General features: G+C 44.8%; 2 protein-coding genes across 2 annotated transcripts; one reads left to right on the plus strand and one right to left on the minus strand.

Moving 5' to 3' along the window:
- Positions 1–355: 355 nt before the first annotated feature.
- LOC149995660 (uncharacterized) lies at positions 356–8,651 on the minus strand. The gene is given in 5 exon segments (XM_090260971.1): positions 356–985; positions 987–2,520; positions 5,630–5,756; positions 7,883–7,921; positions 8,585–8,651. Coding segments are annotated over 4 exon segments (1,725 nt in total). The 5' UTR covers positions 8,585–8,651; the 3' UTR covers positions 356–960.
- A 167-nt stretch (positions 8,652–8,818) lies between these two features.
- Positions 8,819–16,076, plus strand: LOC149995661 (zinc finger and SCAN domain-containing protein 4-like). Its single transcript, XM_090260058.1, has 4 exons — positions 8,819–9,257; positions 13,937–14,420; positions 14,915–15,080; positions 15,171–16,076. Exons 2-4 carry the CDS (start codon positions 14,025–14,027, stop codon positions 15,902–15,904), a joined length of 1,296 nt encoding a protein of 431 aa, XP_090116184.1. The 5' UTR covers positions 8,819–9,257; positions 13,937–14,024; the 3' UTR covers positions 15,905–16,076.
- Positions 16,077–22,700: the final 6,624 nt, after the last annotated feature.

Genomic DNA, 22,700 nt, shown 5'->3' on the forward strand with positions numbered 1-22,700 from the left:
GCCAGAGGGGAGGTAGGTTGGGAAGCTGGGTGAAAAAGGTGAAGAGACTGAGAGGTACAAATTTGTAGCTAAAAAGTAGTCACAGGGATGCAAAGTACAGCATAAGGAATATAGTCAATAATATTGTAATAATATGTATGATGCCTTGTTGGTCACTGGAAATATCAGAGGCAACACTTTATAAAGTATACAATTATGTAACCACTTTGCTGTACACTTAAAAGTAATACAAAATAATATTGAATGTAAACTGTAATTGATAATTTTTAAAAAATTTAAGCAGTCTAGCCCTTCATACAAACCAAGCCCAATTCTGTTTTCCGCCCACCCCACACAGTGAAGAGAACCCCCAAGATTCAAGGTAGATTCAATAATAAGCCTTTATTATTGCACAAAACAGAGCAATGGGAAGCAGACAGTTATTGGTTGGTGACTTGGAGGCTGGAAAGATAAAGAACTATCAGGAGAGACCAAAATTTTCCATGAAAAAGGTAACCTTCCCTTCTAGCCTCCAGCAGAACCCATTTGTGGCCCAAACTGAGTCAACTTCACACTTAAATCAACAGAAAAGGGAACCCAAGGTAAGGGCACAAACTACTTAAGATTTCCCCCCAGAGAATGGGAGAAAGCACAGACGTGTCCCTTGCCTTCGGCATATGCCATGACCGATGTAACACTGTGCAAGGCTGTAGAGATGAGAGACAACTTCTACCAGAGAAACAGGCAGCGATGTAACTGGTAAGGGCCCTGGGAGTTTAGAATCTGCTCTGTGGCTCCCATAAGCCTCACACATGCTGGAAACTCATGGAGAATATCAACCCTCTGGATGTGTGGAAGTATGAGGTTGAAGTTCAGGCAGATAGCTCCCTCACAAAATCTGCCACATGTCGTTAGAGTGAACAAGGAGTCAACACATTTCCTTCAGGTCTAAGGCTCTTCTCAAGTGTGGACTTCCTAGTGCTAAACAACATTAGATGCTGGAGTATCTTCCATACTTCCTGTGTTCATGAGGCCTCTCCATGGTGTGGAATTTTTGGTGGAGATTGAGGCTGGAGCGTTGGCTAAAGGCTTTGGCACATTTGCTGCATTTATAGGGCCTTTCTCCAGTGTGAACTACCTGGTGCTGAATGAGAACACACTTTTGTCTAAAGGATTTCCCGCACTGGCCACACTCATAAGGCCTTGCACCAGTGTGAATACTGCAGTGCTGAATGAGGCTGGAGCTTCGACTAAAGCATTTCCCACATTCACCACACTTATACGGCCTTTCTCCAGTGTGAACTGTCAGGTGTTTAGTGAAGGTGGCTCTTCTGCTAAAGGACTTCCCACACTGGCCACACTCAAAAGGCCTTGTTCTACTGTGAATCCGTTGGTGTTCAACAAGGGTGTAGCTTTGTCTGAAAGATTTCCCACATTCACCACACTCATAAGGCCTTTCTCCCGTGTGACTTCTGTTGTGCCGATCAAGTTTGGACTTAGATCCAAAGGTTTTTCCACATTCCCTGCACTCATAAAGCCTTTCACTAGTGTGAACTTTCTGGTGTCTAACAAGAGTGGCTCTTTGGTTAAAGGATTTCCCACACTGAACACACACATACGGACTTGCTGTGGTGTGAATTCTCTGGTGTTGAACAAGGGTGAAGCTTTGTCTAAAGAATTTTCCACATTCGTTGCACTCATAAGGTCTTTCTCCAGTGTGGATTCTCTGGTGCCGAACCAGATTGGATTTGCACCCAAAAGATTTCCCACATTCCTCACATTCAAAAGGCCTTTCTCCACTGTGAATTCTGCAGTGTTCAGTAAGGTTGGAGCACTGACTAAAGGATTTCCCACATTCGCCACACTTATAAGGCCTTTCTCCAGTGTGAACTCTCTGGTGTATGATAAGAGTGGCTCTTTGCCTAAAAGATTTCCCACATTCACTGCACTCAAAAGGCCTTTCTCCAGTGAGGACTCTCTGAAGCTGAACAAGTGAATACTTACAAAAGAAGGCTTTCCCATATATGCTAGACTCAGAATCCCTCTTTCTAGTGGAGGCTCTCAGGTGGTAAATAAGACTGTGTTTGTGGCCAGAAGCTCTCCCACATTCATGCAACTTGTAATGATGTTTTGTACCATGAAGTGACACCCCATTCTTGGAGACTTTATTTGGCTTCTCACTATTGGAAATGATCTGGTGCTGGAGAAGGTCCAATGTGGCTGGGAACTCTTTTCCAACCTTCCTATGGGTGAGGGGATTCCCTGACACATGGAATATGCAGTTCTTTACAAACAGTGCCCTATCCATATGTCTTTTCTCTGCACTGAAATGCTTCTGAAGCTGGTGTAAGTTTGCACATGCCCCAACCAAGTATGGTTTGTGCCCATGTAGGTTAGCCAGGTGCAAAATGTCTTTCAGGATTGGGACACACTTCTCACAGGGGTGAGTCTTCCGGGTGGATGGACCCACCCATGACAAAACTTCTACAGAAACACTCTGCTCAGAAGGTGTCTCTTCACTCTCTGTCGTATGCCAACAAACTGAAAGAAGCAAAATGCTGGTAAGTCATGCTGACTGTAATGGGAGAATATTAATCGTTTTTGTTTTTTTTTTTAATATTTTATTTATTTATTTTTAGAGAGAGTGGTAGGGAGGGAAAAAAGAGAGGGAAAGAAACATCGATGTATGAGAGTTACGTCAATTGGTTGCCTCTTGCATGCCCCCAACCAGGGATCTGGCCTAGAACCCAGGCATGTGCCCTGACCAGGAATCGAACAAGAGACCTTTCGGTTTGCAGGCCAGCACTCAAACCACTGAGCCACGGCAGCCACTGCTTCATCATTTTTGTTTAACTTTCTGTATAATATGATGTTTTGATATCTTATAAAACCTTGATTGCCGGGGAGACAGCAGACTTGAACCACACTATAGACCAAAGGGAACTAACAGACATGCCCTGAAATCATCCCAAGTAGCTTTTCTGACCAAAATGTGATAAAAGTAAAAATTAATAATAGGAGAATTAGAAAATTCACCAAAGCTATGCAAAAATTAAACAACACACTCTTGAACAATGAATCAAAGATGAAATCAAAAGGGGTGTATATGGCAGGCAACCAATCAATGTTTCTCTCTCGCGTTGATGTTTCTCTCTCTCTCAAAAAATAATAAAAAATATCAAGGGGGGGGAGGTGGGTAGAGAAGGAGAGAGCAAAGGGGGGAAAATGGGACAACTATAATGGAAAAACAATAAAAAATAGATTAAAAAATATATATATCCTTGGGTGAGAATTTAAAAAATATTTAAAAAAAAAGAATGATCTTAAATACTCTACCCTCACACCTCAAGGAAGTAGAGAAAAATAACAAACCAAGCCCAATGCTAGCAGAAGGAAGGGGAAAAGATCAAAGTGGAAGTAAATAAAAAAGAGACTAGAAAAACAATAGAAAAAATAAAAACGAAGAGTTTTTTTTGCTAAGAGGGTAATCTTATGTTAAGTATTCTTACCATGCACTCACACAAAATAAAAAATCATAATAATAATGAAGGGATGGAAGATGGGAGGAAACTTTGGGAGGTAATGGATATGTTTATGGCCTTCATGGTGGTGATGGTTTTAAGGGTATAAACCCATCTGATTGTATCCATGGAACAGTTACAGCTTTTTACATGCCATTCATACCTCAATAATGTGGTTTGAAAATAAGTAAATAAATAAATAAACAACTTTTAATGTTACAGAAACAGGGGAGTCCAAAAACAAACCCCAGAGTTTGCGGCTGGGAGATAGGCAGCAGGAAGCAGCTTTCAGGATGCCCTTGCATGCCTGGAGCTAGTGGCTGGATACATTGTTGCAAAGATCCGCTTTACTTCCAAGACTCAGGAAGATGGGAGGGATCTTGGACTGTGGGCTGGTAGGGAAGAAGCAGACAGAGCCTACGGAGGGTTCTGTGAATGGTCCGAACTGTTTTGCAACACCCACTGCGTGAGAGGATGCAGGGAGAGAGAGGAGGCAGGGAGGAAGAGAGAAGGAGCTGCGGAGATCTTTGGGCTGGCTGTGGCTCTAGGAGGCTCTCTCTCTCAGGCTCTCTCTGGCCCTCATGCCCTCACTCTCTGGCTCTTGTCGGCTCCCTCCATCTGGCTTGGAGCAGGGGTCTCCAGGCTGCTTTAAGAAGAAGCTCTCGCCAGGCGGTTTTGAGAAGGAGAGGAGATCCATGTGGTTTGCAGGAAGAAGGCAGTTTCCAAGGAGGCTGAGAATCCAGGCGGTCCTGCATTGAGAGCTGGAGGGCACCACAGCACAGAAAGGACCTCCCCAATCAGAACTGAGTGATTGGCAGCTGCTGGTAAAGCTGAACTGTGCCTGGGAAGTAGGGAAACGGTGTCTCTGACTTCCGTAAGACTGGCCAGGTCTGGGAGGGGGAGGCAGGACTTTGTGTAAATAAACAATTCTTTTTCTTTTCACCAAACTCTGGTATTCAGAGTTATGATTCTGGCGGCGGGCAGTCGGGCCCCTAACTAAACAGCCCGTGGGTTCTGTTTCAATCGGAGCAGCCCAGGGCTTCTGTTACATTAACATTTACTAAAAGGCACCAATGACCAAATTTCATAGATTTAAACATTACTGGGGTTCAAATTATACCTGGGAGTCCCAGTATTTTTACTCAATGTATTCCTATACTCTTAGAAAAGTAACTAAATATAAAACAGAGAAAAATAGATATGCCTCACTTGAAATGTAGCCTTTCCTAAATTTCCCAAAGCTGTAGCATCCTTAACTCGACAGTATCCTGTATTGAGTACAAATGCTCTAACATAGTGAATAATAAATTTAAATTAACATAAGTCATTGAAACAAACCGGTTTAATAAAATGGTACCCTACAGTTCACCCAGTTAAAATAGTTACTATGGCCCAATGTAAGTGAAAGCAGGGCCTTCAAGGATTAAAACTTATTATATAATATCTAATAAATAAAGGGGTTATTCTCATGGTTTCTCCATCCTACAACCCAACTGTGCCTGCTCTTAAATTTGGAAAAATTAAAGGATACCTCTGGTGGACCCTATACATAGTATCAATGTTATTAAACTTACAGACTAGCCCTGGCCAGGTGGCTCACTTGATTGGAGCATCATCCTGTACACCAAAAAGGCTGCAGGTTCGATTCCAGGTCAGGGCACACACCTAGGTTGTGGATTTGATCCCTGGTCAGGGTGCACAGGGGAGGCAACTGATCAATGTTTCTCTTTCTTTCTCTCTCCCTTCCTCTCTCTAAACATATCCTTACATATCCTTAGGTAAGGATTAAAAAAAAAAAAATTACAGACTCAACTAGAACTTGAAACACAAGGTGCCATGGATCTGGACACAGTCATTCTCCTGTAAGAGGGCAAACAAAGTAAGCTGCGTTAGGCTGACTGCTTGACTCCTGAACCCCAGGTCGTTCCCTGCAAGCCTGGGGCAAAAGGATTTGGGGCTACTTAGGGCAGTGCACACAGCTCGACACTGGCAGCCACAGCGCATGTGCCGAGAAAGGGAGAAAGTTAGCAGAGCCCATGGTCTGACTATGGGAAGGGCAAGGCTACCTCTGGGGGAAAGAGGAAGAGGACAGACAAGGACCAGGATATTGGAGTGAGTGAGGGCCTTACCCAGAGAGGCTATAAGTGCCAAGATCTCCAGCATCACATCGAGGTACAGGTGTCTCTGAGTCTCATCAAGGAGTCCCCACTCCTCTTGCGAGAAGAAAATGTCCACATCCTCAAAGGTTACACAGCCCTGCCATCATAGGGACAGATCATTCCATGATCAGCTTCTCTCTCAGGACCCCAAGTTCACCCACCCAGACATCCATCCCCTGCTCACCCTCCTATCCATCTCCCCACCTTAGAGCAGACACCAGACCCTGGTGTCACAGATACCTACTGTCTTCTCACAGTATCACAGTCACTGTTTGCCCACAGCAACTTCAGGCACACAGGCAGGAAGAAGCCATCCAAACAGCCTGGCATTAGGACATATGCCCTCAATGCCATGGCCTGACGGTCCTGCAGTTTACATTCTCTCCAAGTCACTCTTTCTCCCACACTTCTCTCTCAGTCTAACTCCGGCAACCACTTACACCCTCTTGCCTGCACCACAGGCATCTCCTTGGCCTTCCTGTATGTCCCTCAGCACACGGTGCCTAGACTCCCAATCGTCCCCACTACCAGAGGGGACAAAATCTGCTCTGAAAGCCTCCCTGCCTAATTCTGCCCCTTGCTTCAGTCTCAGCCACTGAGAACCACCTCAGATCTCAGGGACCCACAGCCCTTCTACACTGGTGCTACACCTGATGTCCCCTCTCCAGTCACAGCCTTCTTCTCTCCACCTCACCATCATGGAAAGCCCAGCCCCAGAGGTCCTCTACCCCAGGCCCTGTGACTGTCCCAGATGGTGACCTGTACCCTTGTACTAATCTTCCAGAGTGACTGAAATATCCAAGATACACCAAGGGTCATAACAAAAATCCCGGAGGAAAAAAAAATCCTGGCGAGTCCAAAGCTTAAATAAGCAATAATCGGGGCCTCGGGGTCATCTTGTCTGAATCACTCTTCTGCTTTCACATTTCTCTTATGCCTCTGCTTCCCCTGGAAACCCTGGCCACCTGACAGACCATCTATTCTCCCAGACCCTTCTCACAGCCACCTCTCTCAGCTGTGCTTGTTACGCCCACCACCCCATCCAGGTAACCAAGCATGAGACCCAGTCACAGCCCCTACTGTCCTGTGCCAGGCTGCTAATATCATCACCTCGATGACCAGGATCCAACTCCTAATAGTGATCCTCAGCTATACCCCAGTGCAGACACTGGCTGTCACCTTTTGGATGTCTCTATACTGAACACTTCCTAAGAGTTCTAGACCAGTGTGGTCATCTACTCTCCACAAATTGTTCTTTGAAACATCTCAGACTCTTTTTCTCTATCCTCACCCAAGGATACATTTATTGATTTTAGAGAAAGAAGAAGGGGGTGGGGAGAAACATCAATGTAAGAGAGAAACACTGATCTATTGACTCCCATACACATCCCAACCAGGGATCAGACCCACAACTTAGGTAATATGTGCCCTGACTGGGAATCGAACCTAGTCTTTTGGTGCACAGGATGATGCTCCAATCACTGAACAAGCCAGGCAGCTCAGCATCTCAGACTCTTAAGATAGCCCAAAACAGAACTGATAGCTCAACAACAGTTAATCTTACTATTCTGGTTAATGGAGTGTCCATTTTTCTAGCAGCCAACCCCCGAAACTTTTGAATCACCCCTAACTCCTACCTTTCTCTCTTCCTTGAAATCTGAAATTCTGGGCGGCCCTAATTAAAACAACCAGTTCCACCACCTCTACGGCCACCACACTGGTAAAACCACCACCACTCACCTGAGGTATTACAGTCACCTCTTCCCTACTGTTCCTATCACCTCCCCACACTTACAGTCTGTTCACTGGGCTGCAGCCACAGGGAGCCTGACCTCATTCCGGTCACCCCCTCCTCAGCTCCAAACCTCCTATTTCTTCCATCACCTCCAGAACAGAGAGCCAACTTCTCAGGGAGCCAATCCAGGCCTGACACCATCCCACCTTCTCTCCATTCTCCTTTCTGTCTCCTGAGAAGGGAGAAAGGATACCTGCAGGTCCCCAAACAAGTTCAGCCTCACCTCCTAGCATCAGCACATTCTGGGACCTATGTCTGGAACAATCTTTTATACCTCATCGTATTGGTTACTAGCAATAGGCACCACTCCGTATAACCTGGGTTTACAAACCCGGGTTTCTTCAGGGTCCCCAAGCTCCCAGGACGCAATTGTAGAGACAACGGGTGAAATCAGGACCACGGAGGACCTGGAATATCCCTCCACTCACCTGCGTACAGTCCATAAGCGCGTCCGCAGTCATGGGCATCTGGAGGAAGAGGAGACGCATTAAAGGGACGTAACCATGGCTGAGCCCCACAGGTTCAGGCGTCTCCACTGCCTCTGAGCCTCCGTCCTCAGTGCTGACTCTTACAGCTGTGTGACCTAGAACTGGAACCCAGCCTCGGCCTGGCCAGGCGGCTCAACTGCCTGGCGCATCGGCCCATTCGGGGCGTGCAAGGGAGGCAACTGAGCGACGCTTCGCGCTCACATCGCTGTCTCTCCCTTCCTCTCTCTAAAATCAGCGAACATGTCATCGGGTGAGGATTTTAAAAGTGTATATGCACCATCCCATTAAAACGAAACGAAAGAACCTCAACCTCCCTGTGCTTCGGGGTCAGGATCCCCTTTCCAGTCTGTTCTAACTCGGGTCAACTTTGGGGGGAAAAAAGGTGTAACTCGGATCACGTTCCTGTTCTATTCACAACCTTCCACGGTGACCGGGGACGGAAAGTAAGAACTCCTCTCCCTGCCGTTCCAGGCGCGAACGCTTCCGGCTCGGCCGCCCCTCAGCCCGCCACACTGTGTGTCACCCACGAGCGCTTCGCGGTCCCGGACGCCGGGGCCTGGGTGGCAGGACGTGACAGGCGGCCCGCCCCTGGGCGGCAGGGCTCGGTGAGGGAGGGAGGAGCGCCCGGGGACGCGCACTCACCTCAGCCGGGCGCCTCAGCGCGGCGGCCGCTGTCCGTCCGACCCTGTGGGCGGGGCCCTCGCTGACATGACGGGTGCTGCCCCGCCCTCACCGTCAGTTCGCACGCGGACGCGCCCTGCTTCTGGGCCTTCATTGGCTGCCCGCCGACGCGCGCGGCGCGGGGCATTGTGGGTGATGTAGTTCCCACCGCGCCGTGAACGCCCCGCTCCTGCGTGTTCATTGGCTGCACTTGAGCCTTTTCGCTTCTGCAGCTGTGATCGCCGACGCTCGGAAAATCAGCGAGTCGGTTGGAGACTCATCGCTGACACGACCTGACCAGGGTTTCTGTGAGACTCTGATGTCAGCCTTGGCACCCCCTCAGTGGGGACGCTGTCAGATTTCACCTCAGAGTGTGAGGGTGGTCGACGTTGGCCTCGGGCCCCCGCCCAGGGGATTATACTCTATTGTACCAGGTATCAGGGGGCTGGAGCTGGAGGATGAACACGCCGTCAGGAATCCATCAACCGCCAGCTCTTATCCAATCACGTCTTTAATTGGACTACTGACCCCCAGTTCCTCTATAAAAGGGAGGAGCCTTGGGAACGCACTTCAGAAGAACCAGCGCAGACAGCCCGTCGGCAGCTCAGCTTTCGGTCCGGGATTACCGGTTTTGAAGTTCAGTCGTCTCGGGGAGGTGAGTTTCCAGAGAGAAATGACAATTTCTAGTTTCGTGCTTGCGTTTTGTGCATGTGCGTGTGGGCATAATTTTGGGGGGCAGTTTCCTAGGTGCAGAGAGATATGCGGCTTTTTTCAAGAAGGGACTGTGGTCTCTTTTGACAACTGCTCTGGCCTAAAAGCGCTTGATGTTGTAGAGTCTGTGGAAAGGCCTGACCTGACAGTTTTCCTGAAAGTCTTGTGTGTGTGGCTGTGTTGTCTTGTTAACTGTATGTTTCTAGTAATTCATTTTTATGGCATCTTGGGAACGAACGTTGGTCTATGGCCTTCTGGGGTGGGGGTGGGGGCTAAAATTCAAAGCGATTAGCTGAGCCTTAATTGTATAGTAACTCACTGAGCTCCAGGGACAACTCTGGGAGCCTGGTGTGTTTAGAGCCTGGTGACATTGATGGCACCCCATGGATACCTTGTCTGGGTCAAACAGCTGGTTCCACATTGGAACCCTGGCGGTCTGATTCTGAATGCCAAGGTCTTTACTACAGTGTTTCACAGCTGTGTCCCTGTGGGATATTTGCAAGTGTGACCAAGTGGTGGTCTGTGTGTGCCTGGAGTAGTCCTGAGAAGGAGAATTTGGGGGGAGGACCAAAAAAAGGAGAGGGTACGGAACCAGGCACAACACCTGGAGAGATGAGAACAGGCCTGGGCAAGGCCCCAGGTACTTAGTATTTTTCCCTCAGGGCAGAGAGAGTGAAATAGGCATGACCTTAGAGATTATCATTAGATTAAGATCATCTGGTAGTTTAAAAGGAAAGGCTGTGTTGCATTTTTCTCTGAGGTCCTTTTAGATCAGCAGTTCTCAACCTGTGGGTCGCAACCCTTTAAGGGGTCAAATGACCCTTTCACAGGGGTCGCCTAAGACCATCGGAAAACATATATAATTACATATTGTTTTTGTGATTAATCACTATGCTTTAATTATGTTCAATTTGTAACAATGAAAATACATCCTGTATATCAGATATTTACATTACGATTCATAACAGTAGCAAAATTACAGTTATGAAGTAGCAACAAAAATAGTTTTATGGTTGGGGGTCACCACAGTATGAGGAACTGTATTAAAGGATCGTGGCATTAGGACGGTTGAGAACCACTGTTCTAGATTCATCCTCACCTGTTACTGATGGGATAAAGGTGCTTAATCTGATCAGATCACCAGATGAGATTAATTAACAGTAAATATTAATTCCTTTCCTGGGCCTGTTACCAACTAAAGGGGTGCCTTAGTGTAAGACCCAACAATTGGTGTTGAGAAAAACAGGTTTTTGTTTGCAATATTCCAACCTAGGGGGCCGTTTGAGCACTTCTGCTCAGAGCCCTGTTTTCCCCCGAGACCCAGCACTTCCCTTGCTCCCCAGAAGGCTATAAGCCAGAGCCAAGCCCAATAGTTCCCCACCCCTTATCTGTCAGCTGTCTCCTTCAGGACCTGGGGTATGATGTCTTCAGCCTCTCTATAGTAGTCCAGGAACGCTTGTCACACTGGGTCATGGAGAAGTCCAGGAACAGCACGAGTCCTAAGGGAGTGTCCTCTCCATATGTCCCAAGTTCTGAGAGTCCGGGTCTGCAAGGCAGAATCCCTGGTGGGTTCAGAGTCCGCTGGAGCGGCACAATCACAGCAGCAGCGCGGCTGCTGTCCTACTAGCCCAGGCCGCGTGGCTGAATCCTGACTACAAACTGCACAGCTGCTGCTACACCCTGCTGCTCCATCGGGCTCCTCTAACATGTTCCTTCCATCCTGTGTCTTCTCATGGTGGACAGTGGCCCTTCTTCATTCCTTCAAACCGCGTGGCCCTTCTTTCACATCAGACTCTATGGTGGACAGCAGGGCTCCTCTTCCTCCTTCCAAACAGCATGGCCCCTTCCTCATGGCTGACTCCTGGCTAGCTCCCTTCCTTCTGGCTGCCCCTTTCCTCCTGGCTCTCTTCCTCAGGAAAGGCTCAGCGAAGTATGTCAGGCAATATCATCTTCCCTGTCACTGGCCCTAGCTACCAGCCTGCCATAGATATACAAAGTACCGTAAAAGTGGTATTATTTCCTCCCATCCCCAAAACAGTGGGCTGTAGGGACTTTGTGGATTCCTGCTCCTCTCTGTTACAAGCCCATGTAAGACTCCCACCATTCCCCAATTCTTTCTGTTTTATGGTATAAAATTTTTTAAATGCACCCTGGCCAGTAGCTCAGTTGGTTAGAGCATTGTCCCAATATCCCAAGGTTGAGGGTTCAATCCTTGGTCAGGACAGATGCAGGAATCAACCAATGGATGCATAAAGTAGTGAAACAACAAATCGATGTTTCTCTCCCTAAAGTCAAATTTTAAAATAATTATTAAAAATATGTAAAAGTGTAACTTTGACAAATGCAGTAAAGTGAAAACAAATATTGTTCTCAAGGAAAAGTACCTTTAAGGGGGAAAAAACACAAGGTGATGATGGAAAGTTTCCTAAGAGATCATAGGACTAACAGAGTGGTATAGCTGGAGTTGCCAGGCACATGTTTGTGCCTGGGTAGGACTTTTCAGCACAAAGGACTCATTTGTATGGATTCTGGCCCATGTCTTCTATCTTACTCACTTTTCTCTACTTTTTCTAATACTAGAATTTCTTAGATTAATAGAATACACCGTAGGCCAGATCATTGCCTTAATTTAATGGCATCAAGTCAGTGTCACATTTTTCACAAATCAAATAACTGTGTATATCTTGCTCTGTATTAGGACACTATTCTGTTGCTGTATTTGTCAATCTTTGTGCCATTATGATGCTATCTTAATTATTAGCAGTAGTTGTAAAATGACTTTATTACCTGGTTATGTAAATCCTCTAAATTTTTTTTTCAAAAATATCTTATTTATGTTTGGCTTTTTGATACCCATGTCATTTTAGAATTACTATCAATTTTTGCACATACATACACACAAATTTTCTGGATTTTCTGTGGAATTGCATTGAATATATAAATCAATTTGGAAAGATGACATTTTCTATAACATTGAGTCTTTCAGTCAATCCATACACATGGTTTTCTTTCCATATATATTTTTTTAAGATTGTATTTATTTTTAGAGAGAGAGGAAGGGAGAAAGAGAGGGAAACATCGATACACCAGAGAAACATTGATTGGTTGCCTCTCACACAACCCCAACTGGTGACCTGGCCCTCAACCCAGGCATGTGCCTGACTGAGAATCGAACTGATGACCTTTCAGTTTGCAGGCCAACATCCAACACACTGAACCACACCAGTCAGGGCATATAATATAATAATATTTCATATAATCATTATAGACATCTTGCATTATCTTTATTTATTTATTTATTTATTTATTTATTTATTTATTTATTTTTTTTGCCCTGGCTGGTGTGGCTCAGTTGGTTGGAGCGTCCTATCATAAACCAAAAGGTTGTAGGCTTGATTCCCAGTCAGGGCACCCACTCAGGTTGTGGGTTCAATCTCCAGTTGGGGCACAAATGAGAAGGCAACTAATCAATGTTTCTCTCTCTCTCCCCCTTCCCTCTCTCTCTCCCTGCCTCTCTGCCTCCCCCCCCTTCACCTCTAAAAGCAATGGAAAAATGTCCTTGAGTGAGGATAAAATAAATAAAAGTGTAAAAAAATAAAATTTTATTTATTGATTTTAGAGAGAGGAAGGGGGAGAGAGAGATAAACATCAATTTGTTTCACATATTTATGCATTCATTAGATGCTTATCATATGTGCCCTGACAGGGGATCAAACCTTCAACCCTGGTATATTAGGATGACACTCTAACCAACTGAGTTTCTTGGCCAGAGCTTGCATGTCTTTCATTAGATTTGTTTGTAGATATGATATTTGGTGTTGCTTATGGAAGTGATACAGTTTTTACTTTAATTTTATCTGCTTGTCTTATTCCAGAAATTGATTTTGAAATCTTGAGCTATATCAGGCACTTTGCTATATTTAAATATGTAGTCAGATATTTGTAAAATATTTTGGATTTTTCTTCAGACAAAATCAGACCATCTATAAACAGTAGTTGACATGTTTTCTGATCTTAGTTCACTGATTTAGGTACCAGACAAATGTTGTATAGAGTTAACAATGGGTTTCCATCTTTGAGTCTCAAGGACAAAATATTTATAATTCTTTCTGTACTTATTCTATTTTTGTTTACTGTCTTTCTCAGCATTGAAGTATGACTTTCTTGAGCATACTTAATGTATCTACTAAGATGATAGCATGTTCTTTCGATTCTGTGAATGGGGTAAATCATACTGCTTTTTGAAGTTTATCCCAGCTTGCATGTAGAAGATAAAACCTATCTATTCATGAGGTATTATTTTCTTTACATATGACTGGGTTTCATTTTCAGATATTTAGTTCGGGATTTTTGCTCATAAGAATTATTGGCCACTAGTGTTCCTTTCTTTAATGTACTTGTGAAGTTTTGTGATTAGGAAGGTTGATTAATTAATTAACTCCATTAATTAAAAGATCATCTCTGCTCTTGGAGAATTCAGGTAAGAATTAACGTTATTTCTTTCTTAAATGTCTTATAAAATCCATGTATGAAATAATCTGAGCCTGAAATTTATCTTTTATTTTTTTAAGTATGCCAGTGGTAGAATTAAATACATCTCTCTCATCTCTCTTCTGTTTCTAGCTCACAGTCTTTTAAACATCCAGCACTATCAACACAGGTGTTCAAAAATAGAATCCTGGTAGTTGAGTCTCTGAGAAATATTGCAAGAATGGATTTAGACCTCAGAACCTCATTTCTGTGTGAACCATGCAGGGATGACTGTGGGTCAGAAAACATGGACTTTACACCCAGCCAAAGACCTGCTCTCCAAAAGGCAGGGGAGAACTCTGGGTTCCAGAACACTCAGCTCAGCTCATTTCAAAACAGCAACAACTCATGTGCAAGGCAGGAACTGCAAAGACTTTATAAGTCATTTCACTCGTGGCTGCAGCCAGAAAAACACAGCAAGGATGAAATTATTTTTCAAGTGGTCCTGGAACAGTTTATGATCAATAGGCACTGCAGTGACAGGCCCATGTTGAAGGAGAAATGGGAAGCAAGTGGCAGAAACCTGGAGACATTCATGGAAGGTCTGAGTGATGACTGCATGAAGCCCCCTGGCTTGGTGAGTGGAGGGTTCTGACCCCAGGGGTGAGGGGTGGAAGGGAGAAAGGAATAATTACAGTCTGTTGGGGGTGCCCGGAAGTAGAGAAAGAGTTATTGTAGACCCAGTTATTAGCCCTCACCAAGGTAATCTACCATCCTAAGTAAGAATAAAACTTCTAGGTATGAATCCAGTTAGGACATGTAAGAGCCAACATTAATTTATTAAGTGATTTTCATTGGTGAGGTGGTAGGAGGGCTCACTGAGAGACTGTCAGATAGGCAGAAGCCTCAAGGATGAGGAAAAATGCCTGAACATCAGCTGGTTTTTCCCTCAGAAAGCCTTAGTATTGGTCTTTTTTCATGAGGAATGAAGAAATTACAATGAAATACAATACAAGTAGAGCTAAAGGCAGAACAAAGAGGTATAGAGATCTTGGGAAGCCTGACTGGGTAGGTTTCCCACACAGTAGACCTCTATATGACGGTGATCAAGCTTTTTCTTTTTTTAAACAGGTCCACGTCCACATGCAGGGACAGGAAGCCCTCTTTTCTGAGAATATGCCCTTAAGAGAGGTCATTGTTCATTTAACTAAACAGTTGTCAGCAGGAACCTCAACAGTGGCAAACGTGGGGACACCCCCCTGGACTCCCCAAGATGCTTCTCTGCAAACAGGACAAGGTGAGTGACAGGAGCCCGGGGACCAGAGGGATGTTCTGTGTAAATCTTCCTTGGGTACAATTTCACTGAGTCACTTTTTTATACTCACAGGAGATGAGGATAAAGAAAATGGTGGCAACATTTCTTTACAAACTGAAGTAAATGGCAATATTACTAGTCAAGGCCGTCGAACACCTTCCCTCCTCATTATCCAGGGAGAGAACTGTCCTGAGCCTGGAGAGGGAGATGTTTCTTTGGAGAATCCACTCAGCTCCAGAAGAGCAAGGCCAGGCACCTCCAGATCCCAGGCAGGGTCCATCAGAGGACCCTCTTATCAAGGTGTCCTCATGGAGGTGGGACCAGCGTTTCTCTCCAGGCTGCACCGGGTCACCCCTGAGCCCATTCCTACCCACCAGAGCAATTCAGGAAACTCCACACATGGGGGATGCCAAGAACGATTCCACAGAGCTCGAAGGTCATACCAGTGTGACAAGTGCCCCAAGATCTTCAAGTATTTCTCTCGGTTAAAAGTCCATCAGAGAAGACACAATAACGAGAGGCCATTTATTTGTGCTGTGTGTGACAAAGGCTTCTTCCAGACCTCAGACCTCCGTGCGCATCAGAAGATTCATGCGGGAGAGAAGCCTTTCAGATGCTGCACGTGTACCAAGTCCTTCAGTTACAAAACCAACCTTCTGGCTCATGAGAGAATCCACACGGGAGAGAAGCCCTATGTGTGTTCCGTGTGCCAGAGAAGCTACCGCCAGTCATCCACCTACTACCGCCACCTGAGGACGCACCAGAGACCTGCCTTCGGACGTGTTTCCTCTATGCAATGCATATAATTATGCCTGCAAGTATGTATATTTCCATGGTACCTCTCTATTGAGAACATACTTTATAACTTCATGATCATATGTTCCGTTCATTATCTTCCCCTCTAAAATGTAATTTTAAGGAGGGCAGGTGTCTAGAAAGTGGCTGACGCATTTCAAATGACCAATAAATACCTGTTGAGTAAACGAAAGTGTAATGTTTGTGTTGTTTACTTTTTAAAATCCAGGAATATGTCCCATGTGAGAATACAGTGAGGTCCAAGGCCAGGACACAAACCCTGGCTACCCAGGCCTCTGCCCGCGCCCTTTATTTTAGTGCAGCCACAGGCACCTAAAACCGTGAGGAGGGGAGGTGGGAACCTGGAAATAGGCTTTAGCCCATGAAAGAGAACTGATATATTCAAACAATGTAATCATTTCTTTAATCCACTGAAAATATCAATAGCTAAGCAGGACGTGAATATGACTGGTGACTGAAAGTTACAGAATGCTGTTTTATGAACAGATACCTGAAAAGTCCAATATTTCCTGTTCACTTGTTCCAAAGATGGTGAGTATGGGGAGTGAAGGAGCTAATTTACCCAACCAGTTTGAGGAAGAAGAAAGGATTCTGTGCAGTGCACAGGCAAAAGCACGTTGCGTTGGTTATTCAGAGTCCATTTGTGGGCTGGTGTCCACTCAGAACTGGGGCTCAGTCCCTCCGAGAAACTGGAAGGTGCCCTGTAGGAACAGCTTGAATCATGGAAGGGGGTAATCTGCCAGGTGTATCGTGACATTTCTCTTTTCCTTGCTGCATCTATAGAAGGAAGGACTATCAGGTTGCAGATAAGGTTCCACTGTGTGGAGAAGCTGTCCTCTTTCTGGGGCTGTATCCAAGTGTTCTGCTATTATGAACATTTAAGTTTTTTACGTTTTTATTTATTTTTATCAAACTTATTGGGATGACATAGGTTAATTATAGGTTTCAGGTGTATAGTTATACATATAATACATCAGGTATATATTGTGTTTAATACCCAAAGTAACTCTTTTTTCCATCACCATTTGTCCCCGCTTTACCCTCTACTACCCCCCCAACCCCTTTACCTCTGATAATCATACTGTTTTCTGTGTCTGTGAGGTGTTTTATTTTGTTTTGAGCACATTTTGATACAATACTTGATTTCTATCCATATCTTTATTTTTTTTAAGAATTGATTTTTTAAAAAATTTTTATTTATTTTTAGAAGGGAAGGGAGAGACAGTGCAAGGTACATCAATGTGTGGTTGCCTCTCACTTGCCCCCAACTGGGGACCAGGCCCCCAACCCAGGCATGTGCCCTGACTGGGAATTGAACCAGCCACACTTTGGTTCGCAGGCCAGTGTTCCATCCACTGAGCCACACCAGCCAGGGCTTTTCTTTTTGTTTTTTTTCTTAATCCTTTACCCTTTTCACTGAGCCCTCCCAACACCCATCCCCTCTGATAGTTCTCAGTCTGTTCTCCGTATCTATGAGTCTGTTTCTATTTTGTTTTGTTTTGTTTTTTTTTCAGTAGATTCCACACATGTGGCATTTATTTTTCTCTGAATGGCTTATTTCACTTAGAATAATACTCTCTAGGTCCATCCATGCCGTCTCAAAATGTGACATTTCCTTGTTTTTTTATGTTGGCATGGTATTCCACTGTGTAAATATACCACTGCTTTTTTAATATTTATAGATTTTAGGGGAGAGGAAGGGAGAGAGAGAGAGAGAGAGAGAGAGACATTGATTGGTTGCTTCCCATACCCACCCTCACTGAGGAGTGAACCCACAACCTAAGTATATGCCCTGACTGGGAATCCAACCCACAATATTTTGGTGTGCAGGGCCATGCTCCATCCAACTAAACAACCTGGCCGGAACTCACAACGTTTTTTCTGACATATCAATTCCATCTTTGACACTTTGCTGCCCTGTCATTTCATCCGTGACTTCTAGGCTCCTGGTTACCTTCATGTTTGTGGCCTCTGTGCATCGGGTACTTCTCTGCACAGCCCCCTCTGCAGTGTTCTCCAACATTGACCTGCACGTGGCTTATGAGGTGTGCATGCAGCTTAAGTAGTCTTCGAACACCATTGACTCATTTTTTGAATTTTACTGGGAAAAGGACATAACCAGCCTTCTGCTCAGCTTTCTTAGGTCACTAGCAGACAAGATCTGATGGACACTGGTAGCAGAAGATGACTTAGAGATCCTGCTTCTTTTCCATATGGTGCTTGCCATCTTTGTGCCATTTCTGGTGAGGTCTCCCTGTTTTGTGATCTTAGAGGTTCAGTACTGCGCGGCAGCACCTTATTCAACCTGCCTCTAGGTCCCTTACTTTCAGCCAATCCCATGGGACCGACGTATTATGTCTGGCACACCTTTGTAATGGGACGTCCCCCCCACCAAAGTCAACATCCATTTCCTCAGCATTTCTCTGCTTTCAGGTTGTTGCCATGAAAGGGAAGATGAGGAGGCCCCTTCTGAGCAGAGTGTATCTGTAGAAGGAGAGTCCCAGGTCAGGGCTTCTGAGATAGCTCCAGCAACCCAGAAGACCCATCCCTGTGAGCAGTGCGTCTCAGTCTTGAAAGATATTTTGCACTTGACCAAGGGCCAAGCAGCGTATCTTGAGCAGAAAGCCTTCCTCAGTGACGTGTGTGTGAGAGGCTTCTGTTTCAGTGCAAACCTTCACCAGCAACACAGGCCTGCCAGTGGAGAGAAGCCCTGGAAAGGAGAAACGGACAGGGCCTTGTTTGTCATCAGGTGCAGCTTGTACATATCATGGCCACCTTTTATCTGTAGGGAAGTTTGGGAAGGCTTTCCAGCCATACCAGGTCTTCTCCAGCTCGAGGCCACTCCTAACACTGAGGAGCCACCCAGTGGCAATGAGAATGAGCAGGCCTTTCGTGGTGGAAAATGTCACCAGCAGTGGGATGAATGTGAAAAAGCTGCCAGCCACACCCAGAAACTTGTACAACACCAGGGTGTCTGCTCTGGAGAAGAGCTTAGTGAGTCTGGCAAATATGGGAAAGTTTTTAGACAAATCTTTAACCTCATTTGACATAGGAGAGTTCACTATGAGTCTAGGGGTTATGGCAAGTCCTTCTTTGAAAACTCCAGCCTCAACACCAGAGAATTCACAGTGGAGAAAAGCCTTATTAGTGCAGTCTTTGTGGGAAATGCTTTAGCTGCAAATTTATCCTCATTCAACATCAGAGACTTCACACTGGAGAAAAGCCATATGAGTGTAGTGATTGTGGGAAGTCCTTCAACTCAAACTCTGCCCTCCTTCAACACAAAAGAGTTCACACTGGAAAAAGGCCATTAAGTGTGATAAATGTGGGAGATCCTTTAGGTAACACTAGCACCTTATTGAACACCACCGAGTTCATTTTGGAGAGGAGCCTTACAGTGTGGCACATGTGGCAAATCCGTTAGTAATAACTCTACCCTCATTCAAGACCAGAGGATTCATACTGGAGAAAAGCCATATGAATGTGGGAAATCCTTTAGACAACACTCTCACCATATTGAACATTGTGGAGCACATTCTCTCTCTCTTTTCAAGAGAGATTTTATTTATTTTTACAATGCGAGGAAGGGAGGGAGAAAGGGAGAGAAACATCAACGTGTGGTTACCTTTCACATTCCACCAACTGAGGACCTGGCCTCAACCCAGGGTTGTGCCCTGACTGGGAACTGATTGCCAGTCAATCCACTGAGCCACATCAGCCAGGGCTTGATTTGTTTATATTTCAGCTGAACTTGGTAGTAGCTTTAGTTCCACAGTTTCTGTTCTCCACTTTGGTTAAGACCTCATTAAGATCACTTTTTCCTCTGATCCAACCCTCCTGAATTACCTCCCAAATTGACACCCATCTACCAATCGGCACTTGGGCTGCTTCCAGATTTTGGCTATTGTAAATTACACTGCAATGAACTTAGGGGTGCATATAGTTCTTTGAATTAGTGATTTGAGTTTCTTCAGGTATATTCCCAGGTGGAGAATCGCTGGGACATAAGGCAGGTCCATTTTTTATTGTTTGAGGTAACTCCACACTGTTTTCAGTAGTGGCTACACCAATCTGCAATCCCACCACAGTGCATGAAGATTCCTTTTTCTTTACATCCTCAGCAGCTCTTGCCTTTTTTTAATTCATTGGTGATAGTTGTTCTGACAGGTGTGAGGTGATATCTAAGTGTGGTTCTAATTTGCATTTCCCTGATGACTAGTCATGCTGAGCACCTTTTCATATGTCTGTTGGCCTTCTGTATGTCCTCCTTAGAGAAGTGTCTATTCAGGTCCTTTGCTTATTTTTCAATGGGATATTTGTTTTTTGGTGTTGAGTTTTATAAGTTCTTTATAAATTTTGGATATCATCCCCCTTATCAGATGTATCGTTGGCAAATATGTTCTGTTATTCAATGAATTGTCTTTTCATTTTGTTGATGGTTTCCTTTCCTGCGTAAAATCTCTTTAGTTTGATGTAGTCCCATTTGTTTATTTTTTTCTTTTATTTTTCTTGCCTGAAAAGAGAGATCAGGTAAACTATATCTACTGCACATGTTGGAGATTTTACTGCCTATGTTTTCTTCTATAACTGTTAGGTTTTGAGTCTAACATTTAAGTCTTTATTCCTTTTTGAGTTTATTTTTGTGTATGGTGTAAGAAGGTGATGTAATGAGTGTTCTTGCACATGCTTCTTGGTCATGGAAAGTTTATTTGAAGGACCTCTGTGAACTAGGTTGTGAAATAATTTTTAAAATATGCATAAATATTTTTATAGGTATCTATCTGCCTATCTCTCTCTACCACTGTTCCTGACACAGAGCTCTGGAAACCCTTGTAATTTCCTATGTGATAAGAGCACTAGGAGCATCTTTTGTTGTAATAGTTGGCCTTTGACACAGAGTTCCCAAATCCTTTGGAATTTCCTGGGTGATAGAAGTGTCTTTTGTTTTGAAAGTGAGGTGACTCTGGGTGGGTTCCTGTATGGCGTCAAGATGAGTGCTGGTCACCAGAAGACCAAGCCATCATTAGAAATCTGGGACTTTCAGCCCCCATCCACATCTTCCACGAAGAAGAGAGGGTCTGGAGACTGAGTTAATAATCAATCATACCTTTGTGTAGTTTTTTAGTAAAAACTCCTTTTCTTTATCACCAAATTTTTGTTTCTGGAATTCTGCCTACAGGGTGGTGGTGGGCAGCAGGACCCCACTTGCCATTCGGTAACAATGGGAGCCTATAGTTTGTAGACAAATCAGAGAGAATATGTGGGTAACCTGGGGAGCTACCATTTGTGATTGGAGTCTGAAGTGGGGTTCAGTCCTGTAGAACTGATCCCTCAACCTGAGTGGTTCTCAGTAATTCCAGCTAGTGTCAGAGTTAATTGAATTGAGGGGCACCTAGTTGGTGTCGCAGAGAATTGCTTGGTATGGGAGAAAGATATTCACATATCTGGTGTCAGAGGAGTCATGAGAGTGAAAGAGAAACACAGGTGTGTGTTTTTTCTGTACATAGGGACAAGCTTTTTTGAAGTGGTTTTTACCTACACAGCAGAGTAAGCAACAAAAAGGAAAGTTGCCTTTGAAGCAACACTTAAGCTTTTGGGGTACCGTGGCTTCTGTGAGAAAGGCAGCCCACACCACACTTCCACTAGGTCCCTTTAGCTCTTTACTAAACCCCCAGTCCAGGGACATCCACTATGAAGACAAATCATTGCATGATTTTGCTTACAAGGGGAATGGCCCACACTGACTTTGTTGTCATTGAGGGAATGTTTTTCCACTCCTAAGCCTTTACCTTCTGTGTTCACCAGTTACCTTAGTCATGCTCTCTGGGTGTGTCAGAGAAGGAAATCAAGTTACACCCAGTGGACCTAAACATATATCCTAGAGGATTTCAGCACCCAAGACAAAATGAAGACAGCCAGAAAGGCATATCCTTTGAAACCTCATATTTGATGTTGGCCACATACACAGTCACAGCATAAAGAAATGGCAGCCAAAGTGCAAAGGTGCCAACAGCCAGGGGTGCCTTCCCCAGCACTGTAGGCTGTTTAATGAACCCAGTCAGTCAGCCAGGAGCAATCAGGAAGGCGAGCTCTTCTGTCCAACACAGTCGCCCTGCTCCCTACACCAATTGTCTTGATTATACCACAGGGTTTTAACTCAGAGGTGACTGAATGGCAACATGAAGAGTTTAATGTGCACGACATTTTCATTACTTACAGTTCCCAAGAGCAGGGACACATTGTGCCACACACGGCCACATGGGAAAGCAACAGTGTTGGCCAGAAAGCCAAGAGTGAGGAGGACATCGACACAAACATTTCTTGTCCTTTCCTTGGGAAAGTCAAGGCAGGGTGGCATGCCCCTACAGGACTCGCACGTCGGAGGAAATCTGGCAAGCTTTGGGGTGTGGATGTAGGGGTTATCCCTAACTTCCTGTTACCTCACCCTGGATTGATTTCGGGAAAATACTGGCTTCCTTTGTGAGAAGCAGGTAAAGGAGGTGGATGAGACTATGGCTTTGGATTTGTTGATTTGCATATGAAAGAAACATTGTTGGGCAGGAATTTATTATCTTTTAAAATCAGCTAGCCCTCTGAGGGGCAGTCTCTTCCAGGTTTGTGGTGCCTCCAATATGCCAGCTTTGGAAAATACAGAAAATAAGTACATATAATTAATACATGCATAAATGTACTTCTCACGTGTGAAAATTTCAGCAATGTTCTAATCCCTAAGCCTTGGAGTTCTGTCTTGTACATCATGCCACACTAACTGGCATCTCAGCCTCA

This window comes from Furipterus horrens, unplaced genomic scaffold (genome assembly GCF_987537825.1).
Source record: "Furipterus horrens unplaced genomic scaffold, mFurHor1.1.pri manual_scaffold_13, whole genome shotgun sequence".
NCBI classification, from domain to species: Eukaryota; Metazoa; Chordata; class Mammalia; order Chiroptera; family Furipteridae; genus Furipterus; species Furipterus horrens.